Source organism: Daucus carota, chromosome 4, assembly GCF_001625215.2.
Source record: "Daucus carota subsp. sativus chromosome 4, DH1 v3.0, whole genome shotgun sequence".
NCBI classification, from domain to species: Eukaryota; Viridiplantae; Streptophyta; class Magnoliopsida; order Apiales; family Apiaceae; genus Daucus; species Daucus carota.
Genome location: NC_030384.2, coordinates 25,186,514 through 25,212,493, shown reverse-complemented (window position 1 = coordinate 25,212,493; position 25,980 = coordinate 25,186,514). Strand labels below are relative to the sequence as shown.

At 34.5% G+C, this 25,980-nt stretch overlaps 4 protein-coding genes across 5 annotated transcripts; 3 read left to right on the top strand and 1 right to left on the bottom strand.

Annotated features, from left to right (window-relative positions):
- On the bottom strand, window positions 1–3,442 carry LOC108216726 (uncharacterized). Its single transcript, XM_017389561.2, has 6 exons — window positions 3,232–3,442; window positions 2,910–2,990; window positions 1,953–2,081; window positions 804–866; window positions 512–636; window positions 1–362 (listed from the first exon to the last, which is right to left on the bottom strand). The coding sequence occupies exons 1-6, from the start codon at window positions 3,313–3,315 to the stop codon at window positions 170–172; spliced, it is 675 nt and encodes a 224-aa protein (XP_017245050.1). The 5' UTR covers window positions 3,316–3,442; the 3' UTR covers window positions 1–169.
- Window positions 3,443–5,353: 1,911 nt separating this feature from the next.
- LOC108219172 (asparagine synthetase [glutamine-hydrolyzing] 3) lies at window positions 5,354–13,811 on the top strand. Of its 2 annotated transcripts, none has more exons than XM_017392471.2 (14): window positions 5,354–5,624; window positions 6,677–6,815; window positions 7,545–7,640; window positions 7,859–8,000; window positions 9,162–9,257; window positions 9,599–9,693; window positions 10,231–10,392; window positions 11,565–11,645; window positions 11,728–11,949; window positions 12,026–12,160; window positions 12,721–12,801; window positions 12,885–12,971; window positions 13,081–13,188; window positions 13,269–13,811. In XM_017392471.2, the coding sequence occupies exons 1-14, from the start codon at window positions 5,545–5,547 to the stop codon at window positions 13,422–13,424; spliced, it is 1,680 nt and encodes a 559-aa protein (XP_017247960.1). In that variant the 5' UTR covers window positions 5,354–5,544; the 3' UTR covers window positions 13,425–13,811. The 2 variants fall into 2 exon arrangements, with proteins under 2 accessions (XP_017247960.1, XP_063947866.1); XM_064091796.1 differs by having other exon boundaries at window positions 5,420–5,624; window positions 11,565–11,649; window positions 11,732–11,949.
- Window positions 13,812–14,785: 974 nt separating this feature from the next.
- LOC108217074 (GLABROUS1 enhancer-binding protein) lies at window positions 14,786–16,095 on the top strand. The gene has a single exon (XM_017389923.2). It carries the CDS (start codon window positions 14,871–14,873, stop codon window positions 15,849–15,851), a length of 981 nt encoding a protein of 326 aa, XP_017245412.1. The 5' UTR covers window positions 14,786–14,870; the 3' UTR covers window positions 15,852–16,095.
- A 6,901-nt stretch (window positions 16,096–22,996) lies between these two features.
- Window positions 22,997–25,578, top strand: LOC108219432 (SEC1 family transport protein SLY1). Its single transcript, XM_017392885.2, has 2 exons — window positions 22,997–23,178; window positions 23,450–25,578. The coding sequence occupies exons 1-2, from the start codon at window positions 23,148–23,150 to the stop codon at window positions 25,288–25,290; spliced, it is 1,872 nt and encodes a 623-aa protein (XP_017248374.1). The 5' UTR covers window positions 22,997–23,147; the 3' UTR covers window positions 25,291–25,578.
- The last annotated feature ends 402 nt before the right edge of the window (window positions 25,579–25,980 follow it).

Here is a 25,980-nt window from a genome sequence, read left to right as displayed (position 1 = left end):
ATGTTTACATCAAATTTTAGATTCAACAAATAACTATAAGTCACAAGTTCTAAAGAAATAAATCAGCTGTATCAGACTTTTAAATAGATGAGCCCAACAAGACAAATTTCAGGCCACTCTTATGACTATGACATACTATAAGATTTGGCGGGACACAAGTAAAGCGCCATCATATAACCGCTCGGATTTCTCCTGTTAGCAAAGCAAACTTCCGATGCTGTGATATTATCGATGGTAACTTGACAGCCTGAATTCTAGATGTCAAGTCGTTACTATCTGATCCTTTAGTATCCTTAGCTGCATTTAGTATTGTCTGCAAAATCTGCAAAGGATCGCCATGGCTGACAACCAAGACTGCACACCTGCAACGCATATGTCGAAACAGCTCAAACAAGCTAAAAGTTCTCATGCTTTAAAGAATACAAATTGGATTACATAGAGATCCATATTATGCAGAAGCTACATATCATACTATGCCAAAGCGAGTGATATTAAAGTTGCTGATCATTACCCTTTAAATTCTGCCTCTATGGTTAGCAGAGCATTTGTAAGTCTAGAAACAACGTCTGCAACACTTTCTCCACCTTCTGGAGGCTGAAATGGATCCTTCTTGTCGAGTGCCCATATGTCTGCATACTGTGTTACCAAGAGTAGCAAGAAATTCTCACCTCAGTGAAGCCAAATAGAAATTTAAAGTGAACTGAACTTTAAGAGAAACTGCACAGTGCGCACAATTGGGAAGCTACAACAATTGGCTATCATGCCAAAGGAAAATAAATGAAATTGATATCAACAATACTTACTTTATCATGAGACATAAGCTCAAATGATGGTCCGAAGTAACGTTCATGGAGATCTTTCACAACCTGTCCAGAAATTCTGAAGGTGTTGTATAACAAAGGCTAAAAGCTGATGATAACTGTGAGAACTCTAAGACTTTAAGCAATTATATTCCCCGAATATAATTCAACAAATAATTGAGCTGAACTACTCCATGTGTTTAGGTAACGATATACTTGGTCAGATACAGGGGACAAAAACTAATATTCTATATAACAATCACAGAATCACATGTTTTACAGACAAATCTGGAAACAAAACCATATTTGTTGAATTCACCGTCCTTATTATTTCTCAAATATTTTATATTAATAACTAATAAGCAATTAAAATCGTACATATTAATATATATTATCTTCTTTATTTTAACTGACAATTGATTCCCCCCCCCCCCTCCCCCCCCATATTTTACACATGCTGTACTTATAATGCTTTTCAATTTTTAAATAAATTTGATTTTTGTTTATAAACAAATTTTTGCTAAATCACTACTTCGGTGTTACCTATTTATTAAAATTTATGTAACATATATATAACACGAAATACAACCATAATAAATAAATAATAGTTATATCATTCATATTATGCAATTTGCAAATCATGCTTTTACAAAAGAAGAAACGAAATTACCTAAAGTGAAAATGTTAATAAAAATATCAGTTCATGTGCATACATGACTTAACTAAATAAATCAGAACAATGTGAAACGCCTATCTGTAGTCGTTTAACCCATGCCTGCAGATGCCTCAGGTAAGGTTAATCTCATATCCAGTTTGCTCATAACTATAATTAAAGCACGGTAGAAAAGAAGACGATTGTATAATTATAAATTACATCTGAAGTAGATTGTGGTTGACTAAAAGAACTGGAGACTTGAACAGGTAGATATGTTATGGACTTACGGGTCACTAGTGGAACAGTATTCCTGCTATGGACTTATGGTTATGGGTCACTAGTGGAATAGTATCTTAAATCTCCTTACAAGTTATGAGCATCAATGCCATAATGCTCATCCCAGAGGTCACTTACTGAGAACCATAATCAGCAATCATAAACTCACGTCACAACAGCTAAAGGTCAGACGATTCTCAACTGTGATTAACAAAGATTACCTTACATTGAGGCCCTTCAAAGGGAAGATCCAAAACAGATGCGACCATTTCAGCTGTGTGACGTGTCCTTGAGAATGGAGAGTAACAGATTCGAACGTCTTTGATCGACAAGTGATTTTTCTCAAGTTCCTGTGCATATAAACACGGACAACATCCGACCAATTATTGGACATATGAATACTGATAACACTGAAGCTAGGTCATATACAAGTACTAGGAGGATATTAAAAATAATCTTACGTCAGGTAAATATAAGTATATCCTAGACACATTTATATTACTTGACTGCTATGCATTTTCCACATGCTTCAGCGTTATACAATGAAACTAATAATATACTATTACAAATATGTCTGTATACTTTACTGAGACCACTGTTAAAAATAATTGATCTGAACCCAACGCCTAGCAATTCACATCATGATGTCATGAGTTGTGACTCATGAGACAAGATATCTATAATCACGAATTGTAGTCGAGCATATATTTTGAAGTTAGCACATATGAGGGAAACATTAGCTGGCAGCCTGGCACATAGCACATAATGGACCTCTTGAATTTTTTTATTGGGAACTGCTAAGTATAAAGGTTTTGTACCTGAACTCATATGTGAAAAGACCGGGAGGCAGATCAAAAATTGTACATCATAACATTCTCTTACTGTAAAGATGAATTTAACAATGCTAGCTGATTCCAGCTATTACCTGGCTACCGTTGGTCATTTCACATCAATTATTTACAAATTTCTAATATGCATAAACTAGTTTAAAGTCATTCTAAGTCCTCCATTTTTCAAACAACTCACCTTTCCAGCCAAACTAGTTACAACAATAGTATCAACTCAATTACATTAAATTGTTAACCGCAACTAGTAACAACTAGAGACATGCTCAGTGCTCGACCAGCATTTCCTCCTTACATGATCAAAAAGTAGATAAGCAAACAGCTAGCGCTTACCTTAAGGAACGTCTGTCCAGCCAATCGAGCTTGATCAATACCTTCAGGGGCTAACTTGTATTTGTCAAGTACACCATTCTCCTGTCAAGAAAAGTAAAATTCAATTGGCACAAGCATAACCAAACCTCTACATTCTAACCTCGAAAACTCGAAAATCGAAAAATTGCCCAAGAAAAGACAAGACCAGTAGGCAGTAGACCACCACATTACAGAAGAAAGGGAAACAGAATACTAGTATGCAAATAACAGAATCTGTTGTAACTGAACCTAAACATATAAAGGAACGATTGTTATAGTTCAAAATAGAAAGAAAGAGCATTACCATGGAAGAAACGATGATACCCTGGTCATTTGGAATGCTTTTGCCATGTCTGAGTACCCAGTATTTGTTCTGCAAAAAACCCATTTTCAATCTTCAATCAATCCCAATTATCCGGCACTTATCTCCAATGTAGTATCACAAAATTGACATTCGAGAGAAGATAAATACTCTTAAGGTGTGTATTAATCAGGATTACGGACAATTTTTATTTTTTTTAAAAGTGAAATCTGAACATATTAAACTAGTGTTTTTATTGAAAATTAAAGATGAATTCGACTGAGATTTTAATAAATTTTTTGTAGTTTATGAATTTTAATAAATTACATGTGAATTTGGTTTTATGTGAATTTTGGATAAAATATCACAGAATTAATTTTAATTTTTTAGAAGTTAAACATAATACATCAAAATTTCATAGATTTTGGTAAGATTTAAAAAAATCCTAAAATACACTGAGCAATCCTATGTAATTCATCATTTTATGAAATCTATAAAAATTCGTCAGCATTGAATATCATCACATTTTAAACAATTCCAATCCATCGGTTTCTTAAGCTTTGATATCCTGATTGAATACCATCACATTTTATAGTATAATTTAAAATCTCAATCGAATATCTCAATATTTTAACAGGTTTTAAACAATCTTAATTGAATACCCACACATTTCATGAATGAAAGAAATCTCAATCGAATACAACCCTCATATTGGATTAGCGAAGGATTTATTCTGAACATATTAGATAAGTATATTTATTTTATAAATAATATTATTATATTTGAATATAATTCTTTTTTAATATTGAAATAGGATTAAAATAAAAACTTAAATACAATTAGTTATCAAATAGATCACTTCATTCGTTCGTGAAGTGGGTTATCGACAAATTTTAGGTGTTGTTTGCATCACTTGTTTAAAATAAAACGACATTCTATTAATTTTAAAATTTGCATAAATAAAAAGGATTAACTATTCAAATTTCAATGATTATGCATATGCTCATGTTCAGACTACTTCAATTTCTTGTACTAATCTTTCTTTTTAATTAAATTAAAACTCTATTTTTATATATTTTTCTTATGACAAAAAAGAAAAAGGAAAAAAGAACCTAAAATTAATGACAAAAAAGAAAAAGTTATAGTAGAGTGATAAGTTCTAAACACAGAATAAGTTGGTGAATGTATTATATAATAGGATGATATATTTCTTCTCAATGTGATTTTAAAAATACTCCCACAGTCTCTCTCATTTTATTTACAATTTTTTTGTTGCTCGACATATATTTTAAGACGTACATAAATTATAATTTCATAATTTATTTTCCTATAACATTAAATATTTAATTAGAAGAGGGAAAAATTCAACTTAATCAAACTATATTTTATGGGAATATTAAAATGAGTTTCGTGGTCTCCTCGGTGATACAATACCAATTGAGTGGAAACAATTGAATGGGAAGAGCAGTATAACATAACAAAATAAAGTGGAACTAAATAATTTTTGAGAAAAGTGTACTTTTTGTACTTGAACTTTAACCATTACAGCACTTTCAATACTGTACTTTAATATCCTACACCCGATGTATTATACTTTTTAATTGTGTACAACCGTTAGACAACGCCTAACGCTGGGAGATTAAATTGTAATTAGCCATGGTATGCACAACCGACAACCCTTCCACCCTTTGGGGCACTCAAGCTTCTTCCTATTTGCATTTTCCTCAAACCAACGGTAACTCTCAACAACACATTTGTCACAGAAACATAGATCGAGATCTGGAATCCCACAAGAGTCTCCAGAATTGGTGTTGCTACTGTTTGCTGCGGCCATCTATTCAAGAGTAGAGATAAAGAGAGAAGGAGATTTAGGGTTTAGAGAGAGAGGGAGATTTAGGGTTTGTTTCTAGGATGGGTCTATGCAAAGTGATGGGTTGGGAAAAGACTTTAAAGAACTTAAAAATAGCCGTTACCAACATAATTAAACCTGCTAATTACAATTTAATCTCACGGCGTTAGGCGTTGTCTAACGGCTGTACACTAACTGCATAAAATTAAAAAGTACAGTACATCGAATGTAGGATATTAAAGTACATTATTGAAAGTGGTGTAATAGTTAAAGTTCAGGTACACAAAGTTTTTGTGCACTTTTCTCATAATTTTTTAAGGAAAAAGTAAAAAAGCAGAGCCCTGAATCCGACAAAGTCATACGATAGTTGAATGGGACTGTAACTGAGCCGCCATAGCCCACAGACACACATATATACTACCCACCGCACTCTTACCTCGTTCGCGTGTCTCTCTCGCTCTGTAAACATGTGTGGAATACTCGCTGTGTTTGGCTGCGTTGATAGCTCTCACTCTAAGCGCTCCAGAATCATCGAACTCTCCAGAAGGTACTTCATTTTTATGTTCTGTCTTTTTTTTTTTTTCATTTTATATATTTTTTGTTTGTTGAATTCGTAGTATATAGATGTGATATGTGTTGCTGATTGTTTGTGAGTATTGGTTATTTGATAAATGTGTGTTGGAAATGCTGTGGAGGATGGGTTTTTTTCCGAATTCGATTAAGGTATTGTTGAGGCAATTGATCTATTGTGTTATGTGTGTAAGTGATTGTGCGAATGTAGAGTGGAATGAAGATTTGTGAATTGGATTAAAGGGTGAGGAAAGGGCAGAAGAGGAGTGGAAAATTTGCGGATTTCTTAATGATGATGTTGTGAAATTAAGAAATTTAGTGGGAAGGAGTGAGCAATTATCGGCAGGGACACCGAATTGATGAAATAGAGCTCTTTTATAGATATGTTGTAAATGAAATGGAGGAATTAAGGGAAATTAATATATATGTGCACAACAAAGTATTTCAAATCGTTAACTCGATTAGACGTGGCGTCTTAGCTTTGGGTGGAAATTAATTTATCTAAACAGCTAAACTATTGTCTTTAAAAATTGGAGCTTCTCGATAGAAATGTCTGTAAAAATGTTGTTAAGACGAGTACTAACACTATAATCAGATAATGCAGGTTAGAGCTGGAAAATAAATCAACTGTGCATCATATAAAGAGTTAATGTGCATAGCCTTTGTACATAGTGGTAGTACTATGAATAATTGCAGCTGGCTGTAAACTTTTTCAGGACAGTCAAAATTGGCAGCTTCCTTTTGAAATGATGTTCACTTTGTAGGGTGATGAGGATATCAAGTAACGTTAGCAGTGTACGAATTCTAAATAAACATTAAACATCTAAATGCTAAAATATAAGTTAGTGAACTGGTTGCTAATTTGCTATTAGTGGCTCTAGTTACTTTACAAAGTTGTCTCAGTCTGCAATTTATATGGATGCCGTTCTGCTTCTTTCTTCAGTCATCCACCTATCTGCCAAACTATATTTGACTTGGTACAATTAAAAATGCTACTTTTCCTTCCTCAATCATTGTTGGCAAATGTAGGCTGCGACATAGAGGCCCAGATTGGAGTGGATTGCATTGTTATCAGGATTGTTTTCTTGCTCATCAGAGATTAGCTATTGTTGATCCTGCTTCTGGAGATCAGCCACTATATAACGAAGACAAGACAGTTATTGTAACGGTAATGGATTAATGTCTCTCTCTTATACTTGTATCCTTCGTAATATAGGAGAGATTTATTGGTGTGCTGAGATTCATTATAATTCACTTAATTTTAAACCCATGAGTATATACACTTAAATTCTGTATTTTATTGCACACATACTTTTTTTATATTCGTTAGGTACAGTCTGTGCCTTGCACAGAATTGGTGATATATTTATTTGAAATCCTTGTTTTTGGTCAATCATTAATGATTTTGTATCTTCTGTCAAAAAAAAAAAAAATAAATAATTTATGATTTTGTATAAAGATTTCCTAAATTAAATAATTAAGATGTTGTGAATGTAGAATAATTATGATAGTGGAATTAGAATATGCAACGCATTGGAAGTTAAATTGTGAGTTACTGATAACTGCTGCTAGACATACCTATTCTGTTAATTAGTTTGGACTATCAGTTGTGGTTCAAGTTTTAATCTTCTCTGTTATAAACTATAAATTCATTGATGATTTAGTTTTGTGAACTTGTAGTTCATTTGTACATAGATCATATCAAATTAGGCTGTATTACCATTTACTTATAATTGCTAAACAAGTGTTGAATATGCTTCAGTACAGGCTCTAGATTACATTTTAGACATTTGCATTTAAAGTGCCTGCTGTTTTGTTGTAACATTAATATCTTCGTTTTAGTAATCTCTCATTCCTATCTTAGCTACATGTTTGATCCTTGCACATCTGACTGTAGGTAAATGGGGAAATCTACAACCATAAAGCTCTTAGGGAAGGTTTGAAGAATCACCAATTTCGTACCGGAAGTGACTGTGAAGTGATTGCTCATCTTGTAAGTGCTCTGCAATTTACAGTGATCTTTGTGATTAGTAATATGCTATGATGTATTCAGGATTACAAACTACCAAAAATTCTTTCTCTCTATATGTGTATGTATCTATCAGTATGTCCATATCTAGGTATCTGTCTCTGTTATACTTATAAAGAGGGAGGAAGGGATGACGGACATTTATATATACTTATAAAGACTTGATTGTTGATCATTGGCAGTACGAAGAACATGGAGAAGATTTTGTTAATATGTTGGATGGAATGTTCTCATTTGTACTTCTTGACACCCGTGACAAAAGTTACATTGCTGCAAGGGATGCTATTGGTATCACCCCGCTTTACATTGGCTGGGGACTTGACGGTAAGTATTTCGGAAAGTGATTGTAAAAGCACTTCACCTCACTCCGAGATGTTTTTGCTGGGTATGGTCAATTACACGAATTTAATTACACACAAATGCCTTTACCGAGGCTCGAAGTCTTGATACTTCTGGGTTATCCACTATGCTACATTGCTAGGGATCACTCAGAGATGTTTGCTTGTTGCAATCTGTGTCGTCTGTGTATATAGAAGCTCGTTTATTCTGTTTTAGCTGGTTTCAATTTCCTTTTTTCACCATCTGGATTTTCACTGTTTTGTGTTTATATGTTTTCTCTTAAACTTGCATGCTGAACTTGCATCAGAGGTGATATATATATATATACCTATCATACTAGTAACTTGATAGTTGAGATAATATAAAATCTTTATCACTGCAAATTTACTATCTTTTTGCTTAAAATTAATTTGAGAACTTTATTTTTTGGGGGAATTCACAGGAAAAGACTAATCTTTTGTATGTTTTACAAATTTAGTATCATTATGTTCCTGAATTTATGGGTACATATTACACTATTCCCTTTTGAAAAAATAATTTAGAAGACAAATATATGTTTACTTATGAGCTTATATTGGCTGATATGGCTAATGTTTGTATCATTTTATTAATTTTGGTTGGCTTAAATCGTGGACCTCTATAGTCGTAGAATTGAGCTTCATTAACAGTTCAGATTACAGAGTATACGTATTCTCTAATTTGTCATTTTCTACTGCTCGAGTTTAAAAGTGTTTCAGTTAGTTGACTAAAAGTTGAGTTGCCTAATAATAATTCTAAAAGTACGAAGTTAAGTTAATATAGCTACTCTTTTCTTCCCTACCGACACCTGCTAATACCATCTTCTCTTAGCGCAAATAGCTTTTTCTCTCTACCGACACCTGCTAATACTATCTTCTCAAAGTGAAATTAGCTTTTCTTCTTTATTGAACTTGTAACTAACTTATAGATAAGAGACATTTCATAACCCAAATACAATTTTGATAACATGCCCAACTGAATGGTTTCATCTGCATTTTGTTTTCATTTATCCTAGTACCGGAACAGTTTTTCAGTTCAGTAATCTTTTACTTTTCATTTCCTGTACACAAATGTAACAAAATTATACTTTTAGAAGAATATTATCTGAGAGTTATACCTTTTTTGCAGGGTCGGTTTGGTTTGCTTCAGAAATGAAGGCTTTGAGTGATGATTGTGAACGATTCATGTCTTTTCTTCCTGGCCATATTTATTCTAGCAAAACTGGTAAATGCAGCAGCCTTACTAATTACTATTGGATTCTTTGCTGCACGTCTACAATTCAAATTTTTTTCTCTTTTATGTGCACTTTTGCTTATTTGTCTCATCTCTTATTTTGGGTTTGTATTTTAGTGCCATTTTCTACAAAATAATAATTTATAATGTTCTTGGTTATATCATTGCTTAGAGTTACTTATTTGATAAGTTGGAGTCCTGTGTAGATTGATGTCCTGGAAAGCAACAAACCTCGAGAGTAGAGTTTGTCTTCACTGTTACCACCCTGATCATACCTTTTCTGTGTTATTAAGTTTTATCATGAGCTCCTAATTTTTTTTTTATGTCAACAGGTGAAATAAGAAGGTGGTACAACCCACCTTGGTACTCAGAAGATATCCCTTCAACTCCTTATGATCCCCTAGTGTTACGTAGGGCTTTTGAGAAGGTTTTTTACTATCTTTTATCCCTGATAATTTACCGTCAAGCGTCAACATTACTTTTGAGAGCTTTTAGAGTGTGAATATCAAATTTTCCCACTAGCTTTAGCAAATTCTGTACAAATGAAGTTCCAAATCCTTTTATAAAAACTGTATTACATATTCTGAAAATTATGATAATGGTAAACGCTTGAAACCTAAATCCTACTGTGTATATATATCTGGTCAGTTGCATTCGGAAGAAAAGAGACAGTGAGCTGGTTTGTTTTCCTTATATTTGTGACTAGATGATCAATATTGCATTGCATGTTTCACTCTGCAACTCATACAATTTCACTGCATTCTAGGCTTTCTTTCTTTGTGTTATTGTGACATGGTTCGTGCTATTTGTGTTGAGCAGGAGTCAGCCTGCTTTCGTTTTTCATAATAGTTCTCTATATATACAAACACTTGTACTATCTAAGTTCTTTCTTCATTTAAGCATGCAGGTTTATATTGTTTATGAATATGTAACTCATGTGGATTTCCTATCGAATGTATTGCAGGCTGTGACTAAGAGACTTATGACAGACGTACCATTTGGTGTACTCTTATCAGGGGGACTGGATTCATCACTTGTTGCTGCAGTGGCTTCACGCTACATGCTTGATTCAGAAGCTGCCTGTCAGTGGGGGTCTCAGTTACATACATTCTGTGTTGGCTTGAAGGTGACGATACTTTTGTCAAATCGCGGCTTTTAGAGTTCATTTTTTTGATAAAACAAGGGCGGGAGATTACTAATATAATAATTGCTATTAATATTTCATTTTGATGCCAATTATAACGCAATATAATGCTTTAGTAATAGGTTCCTAGAAATTCAAAAGGATCTTTTTTCTTACCCCTGTGGATTGAATTTGGATGTGTACGTAGTATTTTAATCAAATTGCGGTATGTCTTCCCTCAATGTTCAAGTATTGGTTTAAGCTACATCTTGTGGTCCGTACATTTATGAACAGCAATACCTACATTCATATGTCTGGGGCTGTATTAATAGAGCTACACACTTGTTCATAAGATAGATGTTGAATAGTATTTGATGTCTTCCTTGGGCTCCCTTTTCTGAAACATCGAGTACGTGCAATAAAAATATTGTAAAATAAGTAAACAAGAAATGTAAATTATATATTCTGTCGTTTCTAGGAACAGCTCCAAGTAAAGCTAGTATTCTATCAGACGGCTAAAAATATACTACCCTCTTTGCTGAAAAACCCAACTTGCAAAATGAGTTACCTGTAAATTTGATCATTTAAAGCCTACTGGTGATAACATGATACTGTTAAAAGTAATAATAATTTGCGTACATTGTTCTATTTTGTTCTATCATAATTATCAGATTATGCATTTTATCTATCATACTATTTATTTAGTTACTAATTAGTTTTTCGTATTATATTAACTGTGACTTTCTGGGAGAAAACTACGATTCTTGTGGAATCAAGGGATTAGGGTTCTGTAGATCTACTGGTATGCTTAGCTTGGCTGTTGTATATTCGCATTTCCTATATTGGACCTATTTTATCTGTACTCTTGCTAACTCTATTTTCGGGTAATTACTGGCGAGCATGCAAACACACACACACGCGCGCGCGAGCACACACACACACACAGATATATAATATTATATCTGAGGAAATAGAAACACAATCCAATAGATAAATGATTGCGTGCTTGTTAAATACATTTGATGCGAGTGTTTAAACTATTCAAGCTTGTTTCATATACTTTTTAACCTTATATGTTAAGTTATACTCAGTTGCTTTATGTTTATACTATTTGTTACGCAAACAAAAGCTAGAATATTTTAAACCTCATATTCGATTTTAATTTCATCTTTCAGGGTTCTCCAGATCTGAAAGCTGCCAGAGAAGTTGCAGATTATCTTCACACACGCCACCATGAGTTTCATTTTACAGTTCAGGCAAGTTTTTTCCAGCATAGTAAGCATCTGTCCTGTAAATCAGTGCACCATGGTTAGATACTGATAATTTTTGCTGTATCAGGAAGGTATAGATGCACTTGAGGAGGTCATCTATCATATAGAAACATATGATGTTACCACCGTCAGAGCTAGCACACCAATGTTTCTTATGTCTCGAAAGATCAAATCTTTAGGAGTAAAGATGGTTCTGTCTGGGGAAGGTTCAGATGAGATATTTGGCGGGTACTTATATTTTCACAAGGCTCCTAACAAGGAGGAGTTTCATCAAGAAACATGTCGAAAGGTATTGTAACCTTTTGCTATGCGTATTAGATTTCAGAGAAGTTGTATGTCTGATTGCTAGTTGGATTTTCGATCAGATTAAGGCTCTCCATTTGTATGACTGCTTGAGGGCAAATAAATCAACTTCAGCTTGGGGTCTTGAGGCCCGTGTACCCTTTTTGGACAAAGAGTTCATTGACGTCGCAATGAGTATTGATCCTGAGTGGAAAATGGTAAAGTATATAACTTCTGAAAGTTTTTTATTCTCCTCTCTTTGGCATAGTTTCTGATATGGTTGTGACATTATACTGATAAAAACAATTCAAGCAGGGTTACTAGTGGGGTTTGCATTTAGGTTGTTGTCAAACAAAATTATACTTATCATTGTAATATGGTGGCTTTCTAATCTTCAACCTTATAAAACATATTACTAAAGTATGTTAGTGTTTGTCCATTGTTTTAACTTTAGCATACTCATCTCAAGTCTTTTAATGGAAGAATTTCATGCAATCATATAATTTGCTTGCCAGCATTATCTTGAAATCATTGTTGTAATCATCATGCCACAGTTAAGTGATTGCCTCATTAAAGTATTGTGGTAACTGGTAATATTGTATAAATGTCCTCTTGTAATCTGGTAAATTATTTTAGCTAATTGAACTTTGTCGATTGTCGGAGTGTATACACCAAACAATGTAACATATGATTCTCTTTATTAATTTGTTTGTTGGGATTCCAAAAAATAAATTTGCTTCGTAACTTTAAAATCCCTACATATATTAATAAATTACAGATTCGGCCTGATCTGAAAAGGATTGAGAAGTGGATATTACGCCATGCATTCGATGATGATCAGAATCCATATCTGCCAAAGGTTTGTCTTTTTCTTGTATGTTTGTAAATACTGGACTACATACTACCGTGATGGAGTTGCTGAGGGTGCTGTATTGGTCTTAGCACATCTTGTACAGACAGAAGGAACAATTCAGTGATGGAGTTGGGTACAGTTGGATTGATGGTTTGAAAGATCATGCAAACCAGCAGGTATTCGACCTTATATTTTATGGTTGCAAACAGTTGTATGCTTACATTTCCTATTTTCTTAAATATTACTTCTCCATTGCTAATTAGTTAACTACATGAGTTATTTCAGGTTACGGATGCGATGTTGCTGAAGGCCAGCTACATTTACCCTGAAAACACTCCTACAACAAAAGAGGCATATTATTACCGAACTATATTTGAGAAATTCTTTCCTAAGGTGGCGTCTGCATCCACTCATCTTTAAATGTTTTAATTGAACCGTTCTTCATCTCACTTTTGTCCGATCTATATGAGCAGAATGCTGCCAGGTCAACAGTTCCGGGAGGTCCAAGTGTGGCTTGCAGTACAGCTAAAGCAATGGAATGGGATGCGTCTTGGTCAAAAAACCCTGATCCATCTGGCCGAGCTGCTCTTGGTGTTCATGAGTCTGCTTATGAGGAAAGTAAAGCCTAATGTTTGAGCACTCGAATTATAGCCAGAAAGCAGTAAATTTAGCAGTCTTGCTATTGTACATTTTATTGCTAGCTCAATTTCGATTCAAGTTGTTGGTTAATTACATGTTAGTTTTCTATTCAAACGTCAAAGGTATCTGCGGACATGTTTAGGGAACTTTTTTTTTTTCTGTAGTGGTGGAACAGTGGGGACGACTATCAAGGTAGGAATCAACTAGGCAATTACCGTGTAAGGGGTTGTGCCAGTTCATTGCGCTGTAGACATGGCCATGATCCTTAATCAGAGTATTCATGGGTATGAAACGTTTGTGTAGGAGTCCCCATATTCACAAATGTGGTTTTGCATTGTTCTTGTTTATTCAGTTTAGTCGGAAGGTTGGTTTGTCTATTTCGCTTTTGCTCTACTTTCTTTGATTGGCACCTGCATAGATTAAACCTTTTTGACCTTATTATTATTACTATTTTTTTTTCCTGCGAATCCAGTATTTGTAACTTTACCCAAGTGATCCAGTAAACCAACTTGTACCGCACGCACATATTGCATTTTACAACGTCCATATAGTCATATCTCGCTCAAAATGAGGTGATGTAATGTAATGTATGGCAAGACACCGTTGCAGTGTTGAAAACATTGCAAAACGATCGTTGGGTGATCGAGTTATTAGCTGCTAGGAAATCAATGGCATTTATTAAAATTATTATGATTGTAATCTGCTCCAGATTCCACGTCACTTTACGTTTTTAAAAAAACAAATTGACTGATTTTTGACTAAACATTAAAAGGTAGGAGAAATTTAGGATTATATTATTAAGTTCTGGTCAAAATATAGTTAGTTGTCGATTCAAAAATATGGCAATTTGACTAGTCAAAAATCAAAAAAAAAAGAATTAAGTAGAGATTTCATTAATTCAAAAACTATTTATGAAAATTGGGTTTTCAATCAAAAATAACTATATGAATCTTTTTTTATTTGACAATCAATTCAAAATAATTTGTTTTCTGAAAAATTCGAAGTACTAGAGTTTCATTTGAGTTGCATCTAATTATGTTTGTTTACAAAATTTTATTTTCTATAACTTATTAGAGGATTTCGTATTACTGTATGAACTCCATTTTATTCTAATACTCTTTTTATTTTATTTTTCTTGATGTTTTGATTTTTAACACGCATCTTTAGGTTGGTTGATTGGATTGTAAAATTTATTATTTTTTATTGATCTTCTATAAGTCATATTTGTCAAAAAAAAAATTAAATTTTTTAAAAAGTATAATATATGTAATTATTCAGTCAAAATAATTAAAAATAAGAGAGAGTTAACAAAGATGATAGAAATGTTCCAAATAAATTCAAATTCCTAGGGCAAGAAGTACTGGTGTGAGAGAACTCAAGAGTCTCTGAGTAGTGAGTTTATAAGCAACAACACAAACACACACTCTCAAAACACAATGGCTCGAAAGCAGCGATCGCCTCCTGCGACTATTTCGCAGCCCTCCCAAAACGACGCCGTTGAAGAGCATGCAGCGTCGTCTGAGTCGGAGAGATCTCCTGTCAAACGCACAGCGACTCCGGATCCGAAGCAGAAATCCGGGTCAAAACCCGACCCGAAACGAAGCAGGAAGAGGGGTTCTGAAAAGGAGGAAAAGGTCGGTGTGAGCAAGAAGGCTAGGGTTGAGAAGAATTCGAGTGTGAAGCGGGTTTGGAGCGATGAAGATGCAATTGCTATCGTGCAAGGACTAATTGATTATGAGTTGGAGTATGATGAGGACCCGCGTTCTGATTACGAGGCGTTTTTTGAGTATGTGAAGGATTCTCTCCAGGCCAAAGTGTCTCTTACTCAGTTGAAGGAGAAGATTAAGACGCTGAAGAGGAAGTATAAGTCTCTCAAAGATTCTGATGCTGTGTTTGTCAAACCCATTGAAGAGGAATTGTTTCGGCTTTCTGATAAGTTTTGGGGCGAAGGGGATGACAATCAGGGTAATGCTGCTAGCAGGGAGAAGGATGCGAGTATCGAGATCAATGAGGATGGAGTGATTGAGAACGGCAGGAAGGAGAAGGACACGAGTAACGGGATAAATGAGGAGGATGGAGTGAATGAGGACGGTGGGAAGGAGAATGGGACAAATGAGGAGGATGGAGGGAATGAGGACGATGAGGATGGGAAGGAGAATGAGGGTGAGGATTTGGATTTTAAGGAATTGTATCCGAATTTGAGTCGGGCATGGGAGTCGGATGCTGGTTTTCCGCAGGCATTGAAAGATCTGAGCATGAAAAATTTGAAGTTGCATGCAGGTGAAAAGATGAGGGCTTTGGAAAAGGAATGGAAGGATGTGTTGGTTAAGGAGTTGCAGTTGTGTGCTAACAAGTTGGAGTTGAAGACTAAGCTTGCTAAAGTGTTGTTGGATCAGATGCTAAGTTCAGACCCTTGAAGACTTGTGGAAAGCATTCGAAGGTCTTAATATAGTAGTATCGCATATATTAGCTATCTTTTGCTTTCGAAGTAGTACCAACTATGTTAAATATGTTAATGGTTTTACTGTCTACCATTTTATGGGGTATTTTTGTGACATTTGAATTATTTCGGCAAATCTAAATCCCTGGTCAGAACAGTTAATGCTGTGGTTACTATAACTATTATTGGTTTCTTGCCATAATTCTATTATAATTATTGTCCGTAAAGGTGTTCTTTTGAGCTAAATATCTGCATGTGCCAGCAACTTAATATAGTTGTAAAATTTGATTCTCCTTTAATAATTTGGTTGGTTTATCCGAATCAGGTTGTCTAGCTTTCATTTTCCAATACAGAAGCATGTTTGTGTTGTCTCTATATTGTGGTGATTAATAGCTGGTTTGAGTTTACATTTGCAAATATACCAGTCCTTTTGCTAGGGTAATAATAATATTTTTGCTCAGGTCTCAGAGTCCAACCAATAGCTTCTTACAATAGAATTCCCTACGTAATTGAGTAAAATACTCATCTAAACTACCATTTGACATGAAATCGTAAACAAGATTTCTTTTGTTACCTTTAATTGAGTCACTTGTAACACAAGAGCCTCTAATAGAAGAAGATTTTGCTAAATGTCTGCCACCTTTGTGAATTCTCAATCTTCCCCATTTATAACCATATCCAGAAGTTGTTTCAATGTGACAATTGTGCCATCCAAAAGATTAACTTTGATAGACCACTCCAGATCACCCCCCACCCCCACCCCTACCCCTACCCCAAAATCAAATTCTTTCTTGAGGACCTTTTGATTGCGCAGCAATATGAAATCAGTTGCAGCAACAATTTTGCCTTCACTCCCCTTGCATATTCTTTGCGCAAAGCTGATAATCTTCTTTCCTTTTTCATTTTTTGATAATTAATGATACAACTTAAAATGGTTATATCTCTGATAATTGCCCCAAACAATCGAAAAACAAACTTGAAAACTTGTTTTTGCTTTTAGTTGTTGACTTGGCCACATCCAATCCTCGTGCACAATCAGCTATGTTTTTATTCTCAGGGTCGTATTCATAAATGATTCCAGCAGCATACAAACAAGTGTAATAAAAACATTTTGTGGAGTTCAACCTCATAGACTTTGAGAGAGGATCCACTCTTTTCCCAGCCTCCAAATAGGCATTCTACTCATTGAGAGTAGATCAGTTCTCTTTGCAAGCTGAGTCCAGTTCGCTAGGACCAACTTTTCTTTCCAGTCTCGTAGTGTTGTAGTCCCACCAGAATCATTTGAACTGTTAACCTCTATCTGCTTGTAAAATGCATCTGTGCACGAATTTATAACCGATATGCATGCAAGCTTGTTATTATAACTATACATGCAAGAAGTTGCGGTTTCTGATTTTGGAAGTAGAATTGAATTTTATGGGTGATTGCACTGACCATATATATGCTTTTGATATGCTATGCTCTTGTCCTTTTCTAGGGTTCTATTGTTAATTTTACATTCAGTTTTGTATTTTTTGATATCGTGATTGCGATGTATGTAATGATTGTTTAATTGTGCTTAATTGTGATTTGTGAATACTTAAGAACATATCTTTGCAGTTGGATACTGCTCTTCTTAACCTAGACATATGCACCAGATTGACTTTTTTTATTAAGTATTTGATCTCAGGAAGCAACTGAAGCTATGTGCTTGCTTTTTCTAAACTTTTATTCTCTAAATATAAATACAAGCAACATGAAGGCTCAAAGCTTTTGCATTTTGTAGTCAGTACTTGCTTTCAAATTTATTATACAGTATTGGTGATTTATGTTCAACTTTTAATCCATTTTACAGAGTTTATTACATTTAGTACTTTTCACTTATTAGAGTTGATGTCAGTGATCATATGATTTGTGGTTAATAGATATCTAAAAATATTCATTATGATTTGTGCCAGTGTTTATGTGTGTATTAATTATTATTTGCTTAGCATCCAAATCTTTAGAGATAAACTCGTGTGGTCAGTGGCAATGTCAGGCCCTATTGATGTGGTGAAAGTTTACTAGAATGGGAAAAAGGGGCTGGGGTAGGTAGGGGGATATTGATGCATTGTACGAGTATTACATAATCAGGTTTGTGGAGCAGCTAGGATCCTCATGACATTGATTTTACTACTTTTATGTTTTGTGAAGGCTGTTTCTTTTGGAGTTTGTACTTGCACCTTGCATGGTTCCTGTGTTGTAAGATAGAGATGTTTTTTTCCAGTCCATTTCCAAATCATGGGATCTCCTTCAGATCACACAATATCATGAAAGCACACTTTGCCGGCAAATGACGTAAACCTAACAACCACGCTCATTTAGAAATACACTTGGATTCTCAATTATTTAGAAATACACTTGGATTCTCTCACCTTCCAATCAAACTGGCCCTTGCGTGCTTCCTTTGTTTGTCTATTATCTTCTCGGTTTAGTCTGTGTTTTGTAATTAAAAAAGTTCTTCGTATGTAATCCTGCTATGATTCTCATTTATTAAAAATATAGATGTGATAATCTTTGGATTGGGAACATGTTAGAACTGATTGTAGGTTGCTATATTTCCGGTGCTCAAGGAAATGTGCTGTTTACTCGTCGTCTTCGATTCCTGTGGGTGAATTGGTTAATTTTATTAGTTTCTTCTAACATATTTGAAGACATTACAGTACTCCTACTGTTGTCAGAAATTGCCCTCATTGGAGGTATACAATATACATATAATGTGACAGAAATGGATCACAACTATCTGGTTAAGTTTATGATTGAATTGAATTAGGGGCCATTTGTTTAACAGAGCTGACCAAGATTTATGTGACCGAAACTTCTCATTCAATTTATTTTATGTAAATTTCTCATTTTAGTCTATTTGGACATGCAACTAACACAACTGAGTGAATGTTAAATTTGGGGGTGTGGTAGGTAATCACTGGGATGGTGCTGGAGTGAGATTTTTTTGCTACATTACCTAAATGTGAGTTTAGGAGCACATTTAGGTAACGTATTGGACTCTAATTTATTTATAAATCACTTTTATTTTTGTTATTATATTTTTATTAAGGTACTGTTTGGGGTCAACAGCAACATCAGTTTTTTACTGAAAAACAGGTGAAAAACTGTTTGGTAAATCTAAAAGTAGCTTTTTCGAACAGCAGCTTTTAGCTGAAAAGCTGCTTTTAGAAAAAGCAGGTCCTCCCATGCTTTTGGAAAAAACTGCTTTTCAGCTTTTGCAGAAAACGGTTACGGATTTCATTATCAAACCTCATCAACAACATTATTTTTTTATATTCAAACTCAAAATAAGCAAATATCAAAAAATTACCAAATAGTTATCTGATTTCTACAACACTTTTTTTCATCAGCACTTTTCCCGACAACACAACAATTTTTAACAGCACTCCCAAACAGACTCTAACTACAATCATTAATAAGTCAAAATTACTCAAATAAATATTTTAAACTCTCACATGTTAATTTATAGATTACAAATTTAATTTTAGTCAAACCGGCTTTGTTACAAGGTCAAATTGTATTAAATACGTCATTAATTTCTTAAATTCACAACTAAAAGATTTTCTACATTTCTTCAAAAATAAATAACAAATCGGGTTAATAATCAAGTAAGTCACCGAAATAAGATCGATATATCAAGTTGGTCACCGAACTCAAAACGGTCTCAAATCGATCACTGAAGTCGGTTACAAGTATCTTTAAATATGAGTTCAAAGACTAAAGATATTATTTACGGAGGTTTACTCATTAATCTTGAATGTTACCACAACTAAGTATAAGGTTATGAATTCTTGTATTTATGATAATATATTTAGACTTTATCAAGTTTATTTACTATATATTTTAATTAAAACAAAGAAAATAACTATATAATAAAAAATAAATAGTATATAAACTTGATAAAATCTAAATATATTATTATAAATATTAGAAGTCAAGACATTGTACTTAGTTATGGTAACATTCAATAATATTAATAATGTGTAAACTTCTGTACATAATATTTTTACTCCTTGGACTCATATTTAGAGGTACCTGTAACTGACTTAAGTGATCGATTTGAGACCGTTTTGAATTCGGTGATCAACTTGATATACTGAGCCCATTTTGGTGACTCACTTGATTATTAACTCGTAACAAATCTTTACATGTTATCTTTTCTTTATGATATCAATGATGGATATAATTTTTAATGAACATTAATGATGGGCAATAAATGATGTAATTTTAAGACTAGCCATACCCAATCGAAAAAGGATGTTATCCAAGTGCATTTTAAGTAATTGGAATAAAACCTGACCTGTTGACCCCTTGGTTTTACCGGCAATACGAACGTATTTAAGTAATTGTCGTTCTGTAAAATCATAATGAAAACACAACTTTTGTTTTTCTTCTAGACGAATACGATATTGAGATTTTTTATCGAAACGTGATTGGTTTCTAAGATCACTTCCGGCTCTAGGCCTTTTATTAGTTAGTCCCGGTAAAACCCCCAGGCGACGTATTTTTTTGAAACGAGGTCCCCGATAACGCGACATATACATAACGCTAAAAAGAGGGAATCAGACTTAGTCGGTGAAGGTGCCGTCCAACGATTAATCGGAGATTAATAGGAGTGTTTAATCAGATCATTAATCGTAATCAATTTAATACTATTTTTTAAATTATATATATATATATATATATTCATTTAATTATATATATTATAAATTTATAGTCTTATAAAATCAAAAGATTAATGATCTTTTCTAGCACATAACATGCCTTTATTTACATATACAAGTCCAGTCATCTCATGTATAAACATGAATTTGATTGAATCTGCGAAGAAAGATATTACAGATTTTTGTAATTAGAGTTTAGTGGCTAATATTGAAAGAGTGAAAGGTAATAAAAACAACTTTAATTTTTGTGATTTGTCATTTCCGTGCCTTTTATTTTTTTTAAAATTAATTTTAAAATTTTTTACTTCATATTTTTAAATTATTTAAATTCACCGATTTTGATCGACTTTTTCCAACTAATCCCGTCTTTCACCGATTTTCAGAAAAAAGATTTTTCCAACAATTAACGCTTAATCGAGACAGTGACCGACAAATCAGCGATTAATCACCGACTTTTAGAACACTTATAACGCTACATGATATAACGTTAATAAATGGTATTTAGGGCCAGTTTTTCAGATGCTTATATTGAAGACATAAACGCTAAACGATACAATATAAATAAATGATATTTAAGATATTTTTTCATATTCTAATATTCGGAACATTGACTATGGACACAATGATTAGGGGTGAAAACGAGTCGAATAGGTACGAACAAAAGTATGGTCGGATTTGGCTCGAATTTATAATTACTCGCTTGAATTTGGTCGGATTCGAACTAAAATTATATAAGTTTGTTCAGATTCGACTCGAGTTCGAATATCAATATTCGTATATGATCCGGCTCGGCTCGAACGGATACCAAATTACTCATTTTTGTATATTCGTATTCGAATTCGTGAAGATAATTAAATAATTATAAATACTCAAATAATTATCTACTATAACTAAAATAAAATCATTTGTAGAGTATTAGAGCATCTCCAACCATACAAACCCCTTGACTAAAAAGTGAGTTGGCATTCCAAATATAAAAAATTTAGCCAACCAGTTGAAAAAATCATACTCCAACCACGTGAACATGTTGTCTATAATTTTAGCCAATCTCCAATGGATGACTATATTTGTCTAACCTCTACAGGTCTGTAAGAAATCTATAGTTAGATTGCACATCATTTATTACCATATTAAACTGATATATTCTATTTTAACAAACTAAAATATTAATAACATTCTATTTTTTAATTATAGCCAACCAATATAGCCAATACCATTGAAGTACAATGTCTTACAGGTTCAACAAATTTTACATAATGTCTTACATGTTCAATTTAAACAACGATTATAACCAATGCCGTTGGAGATGCTCTTATATTAATAGAAATATTATTTTTATGATGTATATTATACATAATAATATACCTGATTTACAAATTCGATTCGAGTATATATGTATATTAAAGTATTCTTTTTTTTTTGACAATATATTCGAGTACTCTTAATTTAGTGCAACTACTCTAGATAAATATGTCCGAGTAGCACAATGATATGATCCGACTCGGTATATCGCTCATTTTAGATGAATACGAATTATATTCATTTTAAACGAGTATACGAATATAAAAGTTATAAAGATCAATTTTTATTTTTTCTCCTTCTCTCTCTCAAAACCCTAGCCTCCCTAATCTCCGTTGAAGATTTTTGAAGGGGCTTCCATCGGTTTTCACCGGTGGAAAGCCCCAATTCCTTGTTTTCTGTGTTCTTGGTTTGAAATCTTATTTCCTATTGAATAAGTTCCCAATTTATTTGGGTTTTGTTGTCTCTCCTTCTTGTGAGAGTTGGTTTGTTTTGTTTCGGTGTGTTTTGATGTTCTTCATGACCGAGTTTATAGATCGGCATGATTTTCATGGGTTTGATTCAGATTTGAAGGTTATTATGGGATCGCATCTATGGTCGATTGTTCAGAACACTCAGGTGAAAACCAATCAGATGGAAACAAGTGTGTATATTCAAATCATCTTCAAATCGCTCGGTTGCCTCTCCAAGAAGGAAGGATTCAACAGCGATATTATTCAGCGTCTGTCCAATTTCGATTGTGTTTGTAGATGCCGTATGGCTTTTAATTAATGAATTGATTCCTTTTTATCAAAAAAAAAAAAAAAAAAACGAGTATACGAATGATACTAGCTCTGTGATTTTGGACGGATTGAATAGTTTTACTTGCAAATAGCCAAATACTCCCTCCGTCCCATGACCTCATTTCTTTTTTAGGACGTTCCAACAAGAATGAACCTACAATACTTACTATTTTTGAACACTACTTTTCACTATCACACCCACTACCTCTATATTTTATACTCTCTTTTTATTAAATAAACACTATTACACCCACTATTTTCTTCCACTATCTCAGATCTATTATTAAATATTGATGGGTCCCACCTTTTTCTTAATCTCCGTGAAAGTCAAACCCGTTCACATGAATTGGGACCGAGGGAGTAGCAATGAAGAAAAATGGTAAAAATACCGAACTGGTTAAGCGAGTAAAAATGTAGATACTACAAAGTTGGGATCCCAAATCTTACAATTCAATCACAAAAATACTCATTTCTGCAGCTCGGATCAGCATCAGATCAGCAACAATGGCACTCAATCTCCGTCTCAAACATACTGGTACATACTCTCCCTCTCTCTCCCTCTCTCTCTCTCCCTCTCCCTCCCTCTCTCTCTCTCTCTCTCTCTCTCTCTCTCTCTCTCTCTCTCTCTCTCTCTCTCCCTCTCTCTCCCTCTCTCCCCCGCTCTCTCTCTCTCTCTCCCTCTCTCTCTCTCCCTCTCTCTCTCTCTCTCTCCTTTCCAAAAAAAAATGTGTCTCTTGCTCTTCGAATGTATGTCTACACTATATTATGATTCTGAGTTGATTTAATTTGATAATTTGTATAAACAGAATGCATAATCCGTATGTTGAATCTGAATCAACCGTTAAATTCAACCACCACCACCGCTAACGAGCAAGTATATAAGATCCTTATCTACGACAAGTTTTGCCAAGACATTTTATCCCCTTTAATTCATGTTAAGGATCTCCGTAAACACGGCGTTACTCTCTACTTTCTAATTGACAAGGACCGTCAGCCGATTAACGACGATGTTCCTGCTGTTTATTTCGTCCGTCCTAGTCAGGAAAATGTGCAACTGATTATTTCTGATGCGTCCAGGGGGCTTTATAATTCGTTTCACCTTAATTTCTCGTCGTCGATACCGAGGCCGTTGTTGGAGGATTTAGCATCGGGGACGTTGAGTTCGGACTCGATTCATCGGGTTGGGAAGGTGTTTGATCAGTATATGGAGTTTGTTACTTTGGATGATAATTTGTTTTCTCTTGCGGATAAGAATTGTTATGTTAAGTTGAATGATCCGTCGGCTGGGGATAAGGAGATTGAGGAGATTGTTGATAGGATTGTTGGGGGGTTATTTTGTGTTTTGGCAACGCTAGGTGTTGTTCCGGTTATTAGGTGTCCGAGAGGTGGACCAGCTGAGATGGTTGCGTCGTTGCTTGATCAGCGTCTGCGTGATCATTTGTTGGTTAAGAATAATTTGTTTACTGAGGGTGGGAATTTTTCTGGGTCTTTACAAAAGCCGATTTTGTGTTTGTTTGATAGGAACTTTGAGTTGTCGGTTGCCATACAGCATGATTTTAGGTATAAACCTCTTGTTCATGATGTGCTTGGTTTGAGGTTGAATAGGTTAAATGTGCAAGGGGAAAAGGGTGGAACGAAATCGTTTGAGCTGGACAGGTTTGACCCATTTTGGGTGGCAAATGGGTCTTTGGAGTTTCCTGGAGTTGCGAATGAGATTGAGACTCAGTTGAACAAGTATAAGAGAGATGTGGATGAGGTCAACCGGCGGACTGGTGGAAGTGACGGAGCTGAGTTTGATGGGACAGACTTGATTGGCAACACAAAGCATTTGATGAATGCAGTTAATTCACTACCCGAGTTAACTGAGCGAAAAAAAGTGATTGACAAGCACACCCATATTGCTACTGTCTTGTTAGGTGAGATCAAAGAAAGGTCTTTGGATTCTTATGCTACAAAAGAGTGTGACATGATGGTTAGAGGTGGAATAGATCGGAGTGAACTTGTTGCTGTACTTAAAGGGAAGGGGACTAAGATGGACAAGCTGCGGTTTGCTATAATGTATCTTATTTCTACGGAAAGTCTTCCTCCATCAGAAGTAGAGATGGTTGAATCGGCTCTTAGGGAGTCTGAGGTAGATACCAGTGCCTTTCAGTATGTCAAAAAGATTAAAGCATTGAATTTATCATTAGCATCTGCAAATTCTGCAAGCAGAAGTAATATAGTTGATTGGGCTGAGAAGCTATATGGACAGTCTCTCAGTGCTGTAACTGCTGGAGTCAAGAATTTATTGTCTAGTGATCATCAACTGGCTTTGACAAGGACGGTTGATGCCTTAATGGAGGGTAGACCCAATCCTGAAATTGAATCTTACCTCGTGTTTGATCCTCGTGCTCCCAAGTCAAGTTCAAGTAGCAGCCATCTGAGAGGACCATTCAAAGAAGCTATTGTTTTTATGATTGGAGGTGGTAATTATGTGGAGTATGGAAGCTTACAAGACCTTGCTCAACATCAACAGCCCGTCAAGCATGTTATATATGGAACAACAGAAATTTTGACAGGTGGGGAGTTCGTAGAACAGCTTGCAGCTCTGGGGCAGAAGATGGGATTAGGCGGCGGCAGCAGCAGCAGTGCTGGTCCAGTCTCTTAAAACTGAAAGAATCATTATCTTTTTTATGCAAAACCATGAGTCACGTCTGCACCAGTAAGATACGCTCTATGGTGTCCTAGTGATGTATACAATTGTATGCTCTATGCTGTCCTAGTGATGGACAGGAGTCCATGATATGTCCCCTCAAGCACCTGCAGGTTTTTGAAATTTAATCTACTCCTTGCATATGTCCACTTTCTTTGAAGTTTTTGGTGTAGTTTGATGCTGAATTTATTTACATGTACCTATTTATTTTAAATATATATTAAATCCATTGTGTTCTGTCAATTTGTCTGCTTTTTTTTCTTTGGTTCTGTCAGTGTTAGTCATATCTAGTTATCATCAGTTGGTGTAAGCTTATTATTAGAACTTGAACAGTTCTAGATGTTAAGCTACCCAAGCATATATTTTCTTAACTTTGTGGCCACCAGTAATTATTTTAGCAGCAAGTTAATCATCACTAAACAAGGGACTCTTACTTTTTGAGCTTTTGATATAAGCACAGCTCAGTGAAACAACTCCAAGTTGCTAACAGAAACCTGTTAATAGAGCTCCTGCCATTCCTTTAACCCTCATCAAATCTGAAACTTTAGAGCAAGTCCAATAGTGGTACTAAAACACATATATAGCTATTGCTATATTATTATGAAATCAAAAAGTGTTTTTTGATGTAAAAATAGAACTTATACT